Source organism: Dromaius novaehollandiae, chromosome 5 (genome assembly GCF_036370855.1).
Source record: "Dromaius novaehollandiae isolate bDroNov1 chromosome 5, bDroNov1.hap1, whole genome shotgun sequence".
Lineage (NCBI taxonomy): Eukaryota > Metazoa > Chordata > Aves > Casuariiformes > Dromaiidae > Dromaius > Dromaius novaehollandiae.
Genome location: NC_088102.1, coordinates 72,209,991 through 72,223,601, shown reverse-complemented (window position 1 = coordinate 72,223,601; position 13,611 = coordinate 72,209,991). Strand labels below are relative to the sequence as shown.

Sequence of the window (13,611 nt, the reverse complement as noted above, 5' to 3'; positions counted from 1 at the left end):
GCATCTGTCACACGCGGAAAGGCTGAGAGAACTGGGCCTGTTCTTGGTGGAGAAGGGAAGCCTGTGGGGAGACCTTTATCAGTGGGCATAAATATCTGAAGGGAGGGTGACAAGAGCTTTTCAGTGGTGCCCAGCAATAGGATGAGAGGCAATGGGCACAAACTGAAACCCAGGAAGTTCCGTCTGCCCAGCAGGATAAGCTTCTTTCCTGTGAGTGTGACAGAGCCCGGGAACAGGTTTCCTGGGGAGGTCGTGGAGTCTCCGTCCTTGGAGGCATTGCAGAGGCGTCTGGATAGGGTCCTGGGCGATGGGCTTTAGATGACCCTCATGGACAGGGGCATTGGCCGCGATGATCTCCAGAGGTCCCTTCCAACCTCTGCCGTTGTGTGCTTCTGTGCTTCCGTGAACACAAGGCAGGGTGGAGGGCAGAGTCAGTTGTGCCACGCTATCGGCCCTGTGCAGATGCACTGAAACGTCACCCCAAGGCAAAAGGATCTGGAAAGCTCTGGCCACTTCAAGGCCTTCCTGACACAAAGAGCTTCTTTACCCTGTGCGGCATTGGCCTGAGGTGGCACTGCCACTGCCGAGCTGCCAGGCCCTGCTCCCTGCTAGTGCAGGTGCTGGTGCAGAACTGGGAGGGCAGAGGGAGACAGCGCCCGGGATGGTTCAGTCCAGCCTGCACCTGCATTCCCCCCCTCCCCGTACGGCCTGTTTCTCCCCACCGACTGCAGTGGGAACATGGGAGGATGCCACTTCCAGTCTGTACCCTTTTCAGGTCCAGTGAATCAGGCACGGCCCCAGCCCTGTCCCCTTGTTTCCCTCCCACACAACGCCTGGAAGGGTGGCTGCTTCAGCATCTGCAGTAGGTAGCTAGGTGGATTTGGTTGTCAAGGGGACCTATGCTCGTGGCTGGCTGTACCAGCAAAGCAGTTCAGCCCAGCAATGCCTTGCAGGTCTCTCAGGCCTCCTCTAAGCTGTGGCAGCAGCACCCACCCAAGGGCAGGGGAGTTCCCAGCACCTCGCTCCACCTTGGAATGCACCCTCCATCCAACATCCCGGAACCCCCTTCCAAGGCAGGGACGAGGGTGGCCAGCACCTGCCCACAGTTGCGTCACAGCTGGTGGGAATCCTCCTCTGCCCAGGCAAGCTCAGCTGCCACGTGGGGACATTTTTTGCAGCTGCAGTGCAACAGACAGCTCCAGTGCCCCAGTGTGGGGATTTTCCCACTGTGTACAGACACCAGGGATGAGGTGCAGATCAGCAGCTGAGTCAGGGCTCTCGCAGGACACATCCTACCTTGGCTGCAAAGCTCAGTGCATAGCTACTTGCTTCCCTAGTTGAAAGAGTAGCAGGTCACAGCAACAGAAGCCGTCGGGAAGTGGACTAGCGGCAGGGGCTTGTCAGACCTCAGCATTCCGGTATGGGCTGCGTACAAATGCCGGCAGGCCTTGCAGAGAGACAAGAGTGGCATAGAAAGCTCATGCAGCATATGCACTGACCACATAGAGAGGAAAGAGCAGCATAGAAAACTAATGCAGCGTAACCATTGAGCATGTAGACCTTCTGTGTTTAACTGGCGGAACATTCATGGGAGGTACCAAAGCTGTGAGCTGATTATAGAGATGAAAGTGCAGCAGTTGGGAAGCCAGAGAGGGATATTTAGCATTGAGAGACATGCCTTCAGCTTTCTTCCCAACCCTCCTTTGTACCCCTTGTGGGTGATGCCTCCAATCACGGACATAAAGTGTGTGCCTTGCTGTCTCGGATGGGGCCAACGCTTGGTGGCAGGCAGGAAGACAGGCCGTGGCCTCCCTTTGAGGCACGCCTACCCATAATGCCACCGTCCTCCCCCACCGGTATGACAGCAGCAAAATTCCCTTCTTCCCTTGAGCGCAGCCAACTCCTGCTACGTTTCTTCCTTTACTCCCAATGTGTTCAGTCTTTCAATCGAACAAGAAAAAGAGAAGAACTGCCGCCGGAGACCACACGGCATGGTCCACCTCGATGGCGATACACTGTCCCGGCCCCACAGCATCCGACCTCAGGGGGCCTGCACGGCCACAGCCCTGCTGCCATGCCCACTCCCTGCCCATGGCTTTCACTGCCCTGGTGCTTCTGGGGAAAAGAGGCAGAAGGTATCCAAAGTCTCACAGCTCATGGGGTTTGCCACACTGGCCTCCAAGCAGCCATGGTGCACCCAGGGCTGTGCAGGCGAGAGAGGGACACTGTGGTTGTCCTGTCTCAGTGTCTGCTCAGGTGAACCATATCTGTGTTTCAGTGCTTTCCAGCTCTGAATCAGGGAACGGGAGCCAGGGTTAAGCACGTGGCAGGAGTCCCACAGGGCCAGCCCAAACCATTCTGACCCAAGCCAGGCTCTGTGCCGGCTCTTGTTGGGCAGAAGGTCACAGGGGCCTTGAGCTCTCGTTTCAGGTTTCTCTTTAGCTCGGGGGTGCACAAGTCCAGAGACTGCAACTCCGTACTTGCATCCCACTAGGACGCTGCAGGGCCTGCTTGCTGTCTGAGCAAAAGGCATTGGCCATGCAGGGCCCAGGTGGCTCGTGAGTCCATGTGGGCTGTGCCTGGAAAAAACCACCCAGACTGTGAAGGCCAGGGGAGAGAGTGCAAGTGCTGGCTCCATGCAGAGGCACTCCTGGTCCAGCCCAGATGGAAGAGTCCAAGTAGGGGCAATGACAGAGCTTGGAAATCAAGTGTGCTGCACTCCCTGCTGTAGTGGGGCTGATTTCTTTCCAGTTGAGGTAGAAAACATAGTCAAACTGTGTATAAAGGACTGCTCCTGCCCACTCCATGGTGATCTTCCTCCTTGTCATTGTCTTTCCCATCCCTGCAGCTCCCAGCAACACAGTGGTGTGTGGCGCTTGTCCTTCTTCATGAGGTTGAAACAGCCGTGCCATAGTAACAGCAGCGTTGGCTTGCTTGTTGCCTGTGGCTGCATGTGTGTGGCTTACACTTGTGGTTTCCTGAACTACTCTTAGAGTACTACAATGCCAGGGGACATCTGTTTGACACCATGGTTAAGGAGAACTGCCAAGAGCTGAGGCAGGGCTTGTGTGGAGCCAGCCTCAGGAAACATGGGAGGAATAGAGGGATGTTGTCCGAGTAGGAAGGATGGGGCTCAAAAGGTCCAGGCCGAGACCCCGGCCCCTTTGGAGTTTAATGTGTTGAGGGATGTGAAGCAAGCAGGGCTTCTTTAAATCCATCAATAACCAAAGGAGGAGAAGGGAAGTTGTGGGCTCACTGCTGACTGGGCAAAGTGCCCTGGTGACAAAGCATGTTGGAAAGGCAGAGATCCTAAATGCTGCTTTGCTAAAGTCTTTCCTGCAAAGACGGGCCCTCCGCATATCCCAGGCCCTGGAGAGCAGGGAGAAAGCCTCAAGAGAGGCTGACTTTTCCAGATCCAGAGTAGCAAGTGTGGATTCCCAAAGGGGGAAATCATGCTTAACCAACGTGAGAGCCTTCTAGGATGGGACGCCTGGCTGGGTAGATGAGGGGAGAGCAGGGCAAGTTGTCTCCCTTGACTTGAGCAAGGCTTTGGACACTGTCTCCCATCACATCCTCACAGGCAAGCTGAGGAAGTGTGGGTTAGATGGGCAGACAGTGAGGTGGCTTGAAAACTGGCTGTCTGGCAGAGCTCAGAGGATTGTGATGAGCAGCACAAAGTCTCGTTGGAGGCCTGTAGCTGGCGGTGTCTGCCAGGGGTCCATGCTGGGTGCAGTACTGTTCATCTTCTTCCTCAGTGACGTGGATGAGGGGACAGAGTGCACCTGCAGCAAGTGTGCTGATGATCCAAGGGTGATCCTGAGAGGAGTGGCAGATACCCCAGAGGGCTGTGCTGCCCTTCTGAGGTAGCTCGACGGTCTGGGGAGATGGGCAGAGGGGAACCTCATGAAGCTGAATCAGGTGAAGTGCAGAGGCCTGCCCCTGGGGAGGAATACCCGCTGCAGCAGTAGAGGGTGGTGGCTGACCTGCTGGAAAGCAGCCATGCAGAGAAGGACCTGGGAGGCCTGGTGGACAACAAGCTGACCGTGAGCCAGCACCGTGCCCTTGTGGCCAAGAAGGCCAAGGGTATGCTGGGCTGCATTAGGCAGAGTGTTGTCAGCAGGTGGAGGGAGGTGATCCTTTGCCTCTACTGAGCCCTGGGGAGGCCACGTCTGGAGTGCTGTGTGCAGTTCTGGACTCCTCAAGACAAGAGAGACACGGAGCTCCTGGAGCAAGTGCAGCAAAGGGCTCCTATGATGCTGAAGGAATGGGAATATGTATCATACAAGGAAAAGCTGAGAGAGCTGGGCCTGTTCATGGTGGAGGAGAGAAGCCTGAGGTCGGGGGGTCTCTATTGATGGGTATAACTATGTGAAGGGAATTTGTGAAGAGGATGGGGCCAGACTCTTTTCACTGGTGCCCAGTGATGCCTCCAATCAAGGAGACAAAGCATCTGCCCTGCTCTCCCAGATGGGGGCTTTTACTAGGTGGCAGGCAGGAAGGCAGACCATAGCCTCCCTCCAAGACATCTCCAATTGTCACACTATTGTCCTGCCCTTGTGTTTGGGCTGCAGGCCTGCCTTACAGCAAGGGAAACCTCCAGCGAGGAGAGGAAGCCTGCCAGCTGCTCCACCACTGCTGCATCAGGCGGCGCTGCCCATGCTTGGCCCTTTCTATAGAGCAACGCTTGCTCCACTGCAGTCCCTGCCATGGGCAGTGTGCACCACCAGCGATGGCAAATGTCGACCTGGTGCAGAGCTGCTCTGGGGCGGGTGAGGGCCACAGTAGTCAGGGTGCCGTGCATGGTAACATCCCAGTGTAGGACAGTGCGGGCGAAAGACCTGCAGCAGCAACAGCGATTAACTGGAGCCGTGTGAGGCCGGCAGGAGAGTTACTGGCTATGTGCAACAGAGCTCACTCTGAGCAGGACATGCTCCTTGTCCGCCCCAGCCACCCCTGAGGATACAGCAGTGTGCCCAAAGGCCTCACCTTGGGGCCGAGGCTCCAAACATTTTTTAATTTTTTTTAATAGAAGAGAGAGAAATGCACAGTGGAAGCACAAACTCAGGCAGCACCTGGAGGGCTGCGCAGGAGGGATGATGGAGGCACATCTCCATGGTGCCCATAGTCCCTGGCCAGCCCGAGTGGGCCGTTAGTGAGACAGACGATGCCTGCTGTGGTTGGCCTGTGGCTCATGGGGGCAGAGCCCCATGGCACCGTGTGTGTCCTCAGGGACTGCCACAGCACGGCCCCGCCATGCTCACAGTGATGTCCTGGGGCCACTGACACCAACATCGTCGTAGCCCATGTCTTGGGGCGCTGAAGCTGGTGCATCTGTCGTGGCTCCTGGCAGCTCCGGGTGGCTCAGCGAGGGCCGGCTCCCCGCTGCGGACAGCATGGCCGGTGCCTCTAGGGGGCATTTCATCCCCCGGCTGCCAGGTCCAGGCCAGTGGTCCCCGCCATGCCCAGGCACCACCCACCGCCGCAATAGAGCACGGGGAGCCACCTCTCCCGGCGGGATGGCACAGCGCTGGGAATGGCAGTGCTGCTGTATGGGCTGTGGTGCCTCTTACCTTCCAGCACCGTGACCTCGGAGACACCTCCGTCACTCAACCCTGGAGAAGCGGCCTCTCCCGGGTGCAGCACGGCCGCGGCATCGTCATACCCATCCGGGGGGCCATGCCTGGGCAGGGCAGGGGTGTCTGCAACAGACAGGGCAGTGAAATGAAGGCCAGGGCAGGGGTCGCGTTGTGCCAGCCCCCACTGACCACAGAGCTGCGGGTGCCGACATGGGGGCCGGGCCTGCTGCATGGGGCTGCCAGCTCTCGGATGGAGCCAGCAGCCCAGAGGCTCATCCCCAGCCACGAGTGTTGGCCCAGAAAATAACCAAGGGCCACGTGGCCATGCTGCACAGGCACCATGTGAGGCCCCTGCTGGCACTGGCTGTGGCATGACGGCTGCGCCTCTGGGCGCGTTGCAGCACGGCCCTGCACTCCGGCCCCGTACCTGCTGCTGTCGCGGGGCTGCTGACCTCCACGCTGTCACTGGTGTAATACGGCAGCTTTGCTGCTGAGCCTTCTGATGGAGAGCCTGGAGGATGGGGCGTTAGGAGAGGCTGCCCAGTCCCACGGCCTGGCCAGCACCCTGGGCAGGACAGCCTCACCGCACAGCGGGGACTGTGAGGGGCCAGGATACAGCCCTGCACTCCAGCTCCCCGTGGCCAGCACATGGCCAGGCTCCCAGCACAGCTGCTGCAGCGGGTGCGTGGGGGCCTCAGCGCAGAGACCTCCTTCCCCAGGGAGAGGTGCCGGGCTGGGCTGGCCCGAGCACGGGAGTCAGGGTGTACGCACCTGAGCCACTGGGCACCTCCTGGTACTCCGGCGTCAGGGTGTAGTCGAGCTCCTCATAGACGGCCTCAGAGATTGTGTCCCCAGCTCTGCCAGGGCCTGGAAAGCAAGGGCAGCCATAACCCCAGGCCATGGGCACAGCACATGGGATGGTGGGGGTCACCAGCTGTGCCCCCGATATCCCTGTGGCCCAGCTCCACTGCTGTGCCCCATCTGCCGAGTGGCTCTGGTGCCCCTGCCTGGCCCTTGTGCTGCGCCGCGTCCTGCCCTCTTTCAGCACTGGCCTCCTGGCCTCCACCGCCACGCCTGTCCCCAGCCTGTGCAGCCGGGCCGTCCCATGGCCAGGCAGTCCCGGGAGCCATCAGTGGCCCCCAGCCCTGACTGGCTCTGCCCTGGTGCCTCGTCCTGGTAGATTCAGCCCCGGAGAACCCCGGTGCGACCCACCTCTGTGCTGAGCCATGGTGCGCCATGCCTGCATGGCGAGAGCCCCCAGGGCCAGGCAGAGCAGGGTCCCCAGGATGATGCAGAGGATGGTGGGCACTGGCATGGCCCCAGCACCCGCTGTGGGGCTCCTGTGGGCACCTGTGAGGACACCAAAACACGGCAGAGCTGGAGGGAGGCTGGGGACCCTGTCCCATCCTGCATCACTGTGGATGCATGGGGGGATGCAGGGGAGTGGCTGGCAGGACAGGGAGGCCAAGGAGGGCACCCCTGGGCCAAAGGGCCAACCCCTGCATGAAGCCGAGGGGTGACAGTGCCCGGGCAGCTGGGATCTCCTTGCCAGAGCTGCTCCCCCTCCACTGGGCTGCGCCAGCCCGAGCTGGAGGGTCCCTGGGGCCACTGCGCTGGCAAAGCTACCTGTGCAAGCTGTGCCGTCTGGGCATCCAGTTGCCCTGGCTGGCGTGGGAGTCAATCTGGTGCCGCCAGGGTCCCTGTCACATGTGATGTGGGTGTCCCCAGGGAAGTCACAGGGCTGCAGGTGCCAGGGTGCCGAGGGGCAGTGCCAGAGGGAGTCGGTCCCCAGCTCGCACTGCACCCAGGCCAGCCACGCGGGGCCTGAGCCCTGTGTGGTTGCTGGGGCAGATGCCAGTCGGCCCGTGGCCCCGCAGCCCAGCTGCTGGCACACCACGACGGCTGTGGCGGGGCTGGTGCCATTGGCGCACACGCTGCCCCACGTCCCATTGTAGAAGACCTCCAGGCGCCCGGTGCAGCTGCTGCCGCCTGCCAGCCGCAGGGCTGTGAGCTCTGCAAGGGGGTAGCATGGGGGCGTAGGCACAGCTCAGGCGGGGCTGGGCAACACCCCTGCTGTCCCGGCCACTCCGCCCACCTCCCCGGGTCACCATGAGAAGCATCCTAAGGAGTGGACACGGCAGGGCAGTGGGGCGAAGGTGCCGTCTCACTCCCCGGACTGCCCAGGGTGTGGGGAGGTGGGCAGGGAGGCCGGTTGGGAGGGCTGATGCCACAACCGGTCCCACAGCCCCGCTGGCCCTGGCCCTGGTGGAGCGCGGTGCTGACCTGAGCAGATGGCTGCCGCACCAGCACCCTCCTTACAGCCACGCTGCCCCGGGGCCAGGGCTGGGGCTGGTGCCGGGGCTGGGCAGTCCCAGAGTGTCGCCTCGGCGCCAGAGCAGGCGCCAGCACCCAGCCACACTGGCCCCGAGCCCCGGCCGTAGCGGGCCGAGCCGGGCACTGCCAGGACCTCGCCGCAGCCCAACTGGTGGCAGACGACAGCGGCATCCCACAGGTCCCAGGTGTCCTCGCAGACGCGGCTCCAGGTCCCCTGCACGTAGACCTCCACTCTCCCAGCACAGCGCCCAGGGCCACTCACCAGCCGGATGCGCTGGCTCCCTGCAGCCAGAGACAGCCCGGGATGGGGCAGCTGCTCGGGCCCCCACAGTGCCCCGGGGCCCTTCCCGGCACACTCACCCGAGCACACAACTGCCGCTTCCTCGGCATGGTCCGGCGGCACAGCGCTGGGCAGCGTGGAGTTGCACTGGGCCAGGCGAGCCTCCGTGCCCACACACCGGAGCCCGCTCAGCCCCAGGGGGCTCGAGCCTGGCCCCAGCACTGGGGCAGCATAGGCCTTCTGCACCGTGCCGCACCGGAGCTGCCGGCACACCACGCTTGCACTGCTGGCATCCCACTGCTGAGCCAGGACTCGGCCCCAGGCCCCACCCAGGGCCACCTCCAGGTGTCCGTCACAGCGGCTCTCCCCATCCACCAGCCGCAGGGGTTCCGTGCCACCTGTCCCCGCACAGAGGGGAGATGTCCTGAGGCTCTTTGGGGACCGTGGGGTGCCAAGGAGTCCCACAGGATGCTGGGGGACAGCACGGCCCCACTGCCCTCCTCCTGCCCATGTGCCTGCTGCCCTATGCCTGGGCTCAGCCCTCCTCCTGCCCTGACATGGCGCTGCTTCCCCAGATGGGCCCTGTGCCCCACAGCTCCTGGTGGCAGTAGGGGGAGTGGGGTACCCTTCCTTTTTGGGGTGCTGGGTCCCCTCCCCCCAGGAAGCCCTTGTGGCTGGCACCACCTGCCCCACACGCACCTGAGCAATTGACTGCGGCAGCGTGGTCCGGCGAGCAGGCGGGGGTCCCCAGCACCGTGGCAGGGCACTCTCCCAGGTGGGACTCGGTCCCGCTGCAGTGAAACGTGTCCTGCCACAGCGGGCTGCTCCCTGTCCCAAAATACCCTCCACGGGGCACAGAGGCAGCAAAGCCGCAGCCGAGGTGGTGGCAGAGCACCTGGGCGTCGGGCATGTCCCAGCCGGCATCGCAGAGGGAGCCCCAGGTGCCGCGTGCCTCCAGCTCCACCCGCCCTGTGCACTCTGTGCTGCCGTTCACCAGCCTGAAGCCCGTGTAGGCTGGGAGGGAGAAAAGACGCTGGAGATGAAGGCCTCATGTCCCGTGCTCTGCAATGGTGGGGGCATGCAGGCATGGCAGCCCTCTGCCTCCCACACCCTGCTGCCTTCCCGCACCCCTGGGGGCTGCCACAAGCCAGCCCGCAGCCTCCCTGCCCCGTCCCTGCCCTGGGCACTCCTGTCCCTGCTGCCCGTCTCCCCTGCCTCCCGCTGCAGCCGCTGTCCCGTGCCCTGCTCTCTTATGGGAGCAGATGATGGCAGCGTCACTGGTGTGGGTGCAGCCCTGGCCATGGGGCAGCCTGCGGGCGCAGGCAGACAGGAGGGATTCGTTGCCTGCACACTCAAAGCCCCCGTCCCAGATGGGCCCAGCTCCTGCCCCAAAGCGTGCCGCCCCAGTGATGGCCAGAGCTGCTCCGCAACCCAGCTCCTTGCAGATGACGTGGGCGGTGTTGAGGTCCACGTGGGCCTTGCAGAGGGTGGCCCAGGCTCGGCCCTGCCTGACCTCCACACGGCCCGAGCAGGCGCCGTCCCCGCCGACCAGCCGCACAAACCCTGCCGGAGGAGAGAGTCTGGGGTCTCTTGGGGGTCTGTGGAACACGCTGGGGGCTTGCAGGGGGGCTGCCCCCATAATCCTGGTGCTGGCATAGCGGGGCCTGAGTGCGAGGCAGCCTGGAGGGACCCCATGGCTCTTACCTTGGCAGACCACACCAACATCCCAGTCATGGCGGCCAGGGTATGGCCCCCATCCCGGGACAGTGCATTCCCAGAGTGCAGACTCATCCCCGCGACAGTCCACAAGAGCCAGTTGAATAGGTCCAGACCCTCTCCCAAAGTGGGTCGAGTCATGGGCGCTTTTGGCCGAGCCACAGCCCAGCTGCTGACACACCACCTCGGCATCCTCCATGTCCCATACGTCATCTGCCACCGTTCCCCACTGGCCCCGCAGCTTCACCTCCACTCTGCCTGCACAGGGACCACCTCCATTCACCAGCCTGAGCTCCACAGCATCTGTATTAGAGGTGCCCTCAGGGCATGAGGGTGCTGCACTCCAGCTCTACTCTTGTACCCCATCTGTGCCTGGGCAGGCCCCAGTGGGGAGGCCCTGGGCATAGCCATGCCATCTCCCAACTGCGCACAGCCAAGGGTCTGCTCCCTGGCAGAGTATCCTGATCCCTCACCTGAGCACGTCACCCCAACATCTGTGTCATGGCCACAGTAGTGCTGGCCCCAGCCGTAGTGGGGACAGTGGTGGAGTGCTGTCTCAGTGCCACGACATAGAAAAGGTTGCAGCCAAATCCGGCCAGCCCCTGCCCCGAACGGCATGTATGGGGAAGTCCTTGCCACGGTGCCACATCCCAGCTGCCTGCAGACCACGGAGGCCCCACGGACATCCCAGAGGAAGTCATAGCTGCACACGGTGCCCCACTGGCCCTCGTGCTTCACCTCCACCCGGCCGGCGCAGCGGCTGCCTCCGTTAACCAGTCGCAGCTCCCCGGTGCCTGTGGGTGCCCATGTGGGACCACAAAGGAGGACATGGAGTCCCAGCATGGTGTCAGTGTTGTCTGGTGTAGCATGCCCTGCCAGGCTGGCCAGGGAGCTCTGTCCCACAGCTGTTCCCTGCCCTGATGGCCTCCACTCCCCACTGCGGGCCTGGCTTTTGGACCCTGGCATATGGCTGTGTGGGTGGAAAAGCCTTGGGTGCACTGCAGGACACCAGGTGTGAAGAAAGGTAGGGCCATATCCAGACCCTGAATGTCCAGCACCCGATGCAAGGTGAACACAGCAGAGGACATGTCCTGCCACATGTGCTCAGTGTTTGGCCCCACTGGCATAAGCCCTGTCCCCAGCGCAGCGCAGGCACTGCGAGTCCCCGAGGGCTGCCTGGGTGGGGTGTCTCCGCTGATGTCCCTAGGAAGCCCTCCCAGCAGGTCACGCACAGACCCATGGTGGCCACCCCAGCCCCACGGTGGCCTCCCCAACCCCAGGGCTGCCTCCCACTCTCGGCATGAGGGCAGGCAGCTCCATCCCCGGGGAGCCCGCAGGCACTCACCCCTGCAGAGCTGCACGCACAGCAGCAGTCCCAGTGCACTGGCAAGGAGCTGGCTGATGGTGGCCATCCCAAACACCTCCTGCCCAATGCTGCAGTCCCCAGCTCCTGCTTGCCTCCCAGGCCACCAGAGGCCCCCGCTGTGGGGAGGGCAATATATAGGCAGAAGCGCAGGCCCCGCTGCCAGGGGAGCCAATCAACGGCTTTAGGCACCTTTTGAGACGTTATCAGGAGGGTTATCTCCCATCTGACGGAGCCCCAGCCTCCAATAACCTTCTCCATCCCCGTGCATGCCCATATATGTGTCTCGGCTCCACTTCTGGCATCACGCGCACCCCACCAGTGGGTGGGTGCCTGCCTGGCTGTCCCCGTGGGGAGCCTGATGATGATCTGAGCAGGACTCCCCACCTGGGTGCTGCAGCGGGTGCAGGGTGTGCGGACCCTCCCTATGCCTGATCCCGCATGGGTCTGGGTGTGTCACACTGTGCCAGGGAGCGTGGCAAGAGCCCTTCCTTGACAGGGACCGTCCTCTGCAGGGGGCAGCATCTGCTGCAGGCTCCTTGCTGCTGTGGGGCTGACCTCTGGCACCAGGTCCCTCCGCACTGCAGCCCTCCACATGGGGCAGGCACTGGGGCTGGCTCTGGGCTAGAAAGCTCCAGGGCGACACCAAGTCAAGCCCAGCCCCAGGCTCCATGGCACATTGGCAGGAGGGACTGGGCTCCTCACAGCAGCCTGTGGGTGGATGGAGGTGCTATCCAGTTGCCTGCAGGCCTGTGCCCCTCAGCCCCACAGTCCCCATGGCAGCCACGCTTGCCCCATGCAGTGACGGGGAAGGAAGGAGTTGGTTCCCCCACTGCACACCAGCCCCCAAGGGGAAGCAGCTGCAGCAGCCCGAGTGCTGCTCTGTGTCAGAGCACAGGCATCTGCTGGGCCTGCTGAACAGCCAGCATCTCACCACCTGCTTCTGTTTCAGCTCAGCCAGCTGCATTTCAGAGTATGATAACGCTAGGCTTCTGTGTATCAGTATCTCTTTGCAGTGCCAGTGCCACAGAGACCTGGAGCAAATCCAGAGCAACTGAGAGGCTCTTGGACAAATCTGAGGGATATAGGAGACCGGTGTTGGTTCCCTTGAGCCTGCTGGTCATTTGGGACATTTTGGGTAGGAGTGGGGACATCCCCCAGGTGAATATCGCTCTGCATGGGTGTTGTCACTGGTAGGGCTTTGCCTCCCCAGCATCTGCCTAAGTGCAGCACAGCCAGCAGGGAATGAAGGAGAGCCTCCGCCGAGCACAAGAGTGGTCTGTCGTGAGGCTCAGGAGATGAGCTGATGTCTCAGGAGGATGGCCTGGATAAGCTGGCCTGAACTCCAGTGAAAAAGGGCACATAGAGGAGGAGGAAGGGAGGAGGAGCTTTGCCAACAAGGTCTCCCAGGCTGCTGTGCTTAGGGAAAGGGCTCAGGCAGGAGAGGAGGGTCCAGCAGTGCATTAGAATCATAACTGCCTGCAGGAACTGTCTTGTCATGTGCGCTTTGTATTTTTGTTTGTAATCTAAACGAAGAGGAAGCACAGTCAGCTTGAAAGGGAGCTTGATTTCTTAGGAGCTCCTCATCAGTAGGGCTACTCTAACAGCACACCAATGCTGTGTGACACCTGTTTGACACCATGGTTAAGGAGAAGTGCGAAAGGTTGAGGAAGGGCTGGTGTGGAGCCAGCCTCAGGAAATGTGGGAGAAATGGAGGGATGTTGTCCAAGCAGGCAAGGATGGGGCTCGGAATGTCAAGGCCCATTTGGCTCCTATGATGCTTAAGAGATGGGAGCATCTGTCACACGCGGAAAGGCTGAGAGAACTGGGCCTGTTCATGGTGGAGAAGGGAAGGCTGTGGGGGAATCTTTATCAGTGGGCATAAATATCTGAAGGGAGGGTGTCAAGAGCTTTTCAGTGGTGCCTAGCGATAGGACGAGAGGCAACGGGCACAACCTGAAACCCAGGAAGTTCCGTCTGCCCAGAGGGAAAAACTTTCCTGTGAGTGTGACAGAGCCCGGGAACAGGTTTCCTGGGGAGATTGTGGGGTCTCCGTCCTAGGAGACATTGCAGAGGCGTCTGGATAGGGTCCTGGGCGATGGGCTTTAGATGACCCTCATGGGCAGGGGCATTGACCACAATGATCTCCAGAGGTCCCTTCCAACCTCTGCCGTTGCGTGCTTCTGTGCTTCCGTGAACACAAGGCAGAGTGGAGGGCAGCTTCAGTCGTGCCATGCTGTCAGCCCTGTGCAGATGCACTTCATCATTCATGCTCCCTGCTAGTGCAGGTGCTGGTGCAGAACTGGGAGGGCAGAGGGAGACAGTGCCCGGGATGGTTCAGT

At 61.7% G+C, this 13,611-nt stretch overlaps 1 protein-coding gene across 1 annotated transcript; it reads right to left on the bottom strand.

Annotated features, from left to right (window-relative positions):
* Positions 1-3,650: 3,650 nt before the first annotated feature.
* Positions 3,651-11,318, bottom strand: LOC135328590 (antigen WC1.1-like). The gene is made up of 14 exons (XM_064513471.1): positions 11,252-11,318; positions 10,380-10,700; positions 9,895-10,209; positions 9,445-9,753; positions 8,890-9,204; positions 8,271-8,588; positions 7,860-8,192; positions 7,203-7,589; positions 6,789-6,926; positions 6,348-6,443; positions 6,004-6,087; positions 5,571-5,699; positions 5,262-5,382; positions 3,651-3,876 (listed from the first exon to the last, which is right to left on the bottom strand). Exons 1-14 carry the CDS (start codon positions 11,316-11,318, stop codon positions 3,651-3,653), a joined length of 3,159 nt encoding a protein of 1,052 aa, XP_064369541.1.
* Positions 11,319-13,611: the final 2,293 nt, after the last annotated feature.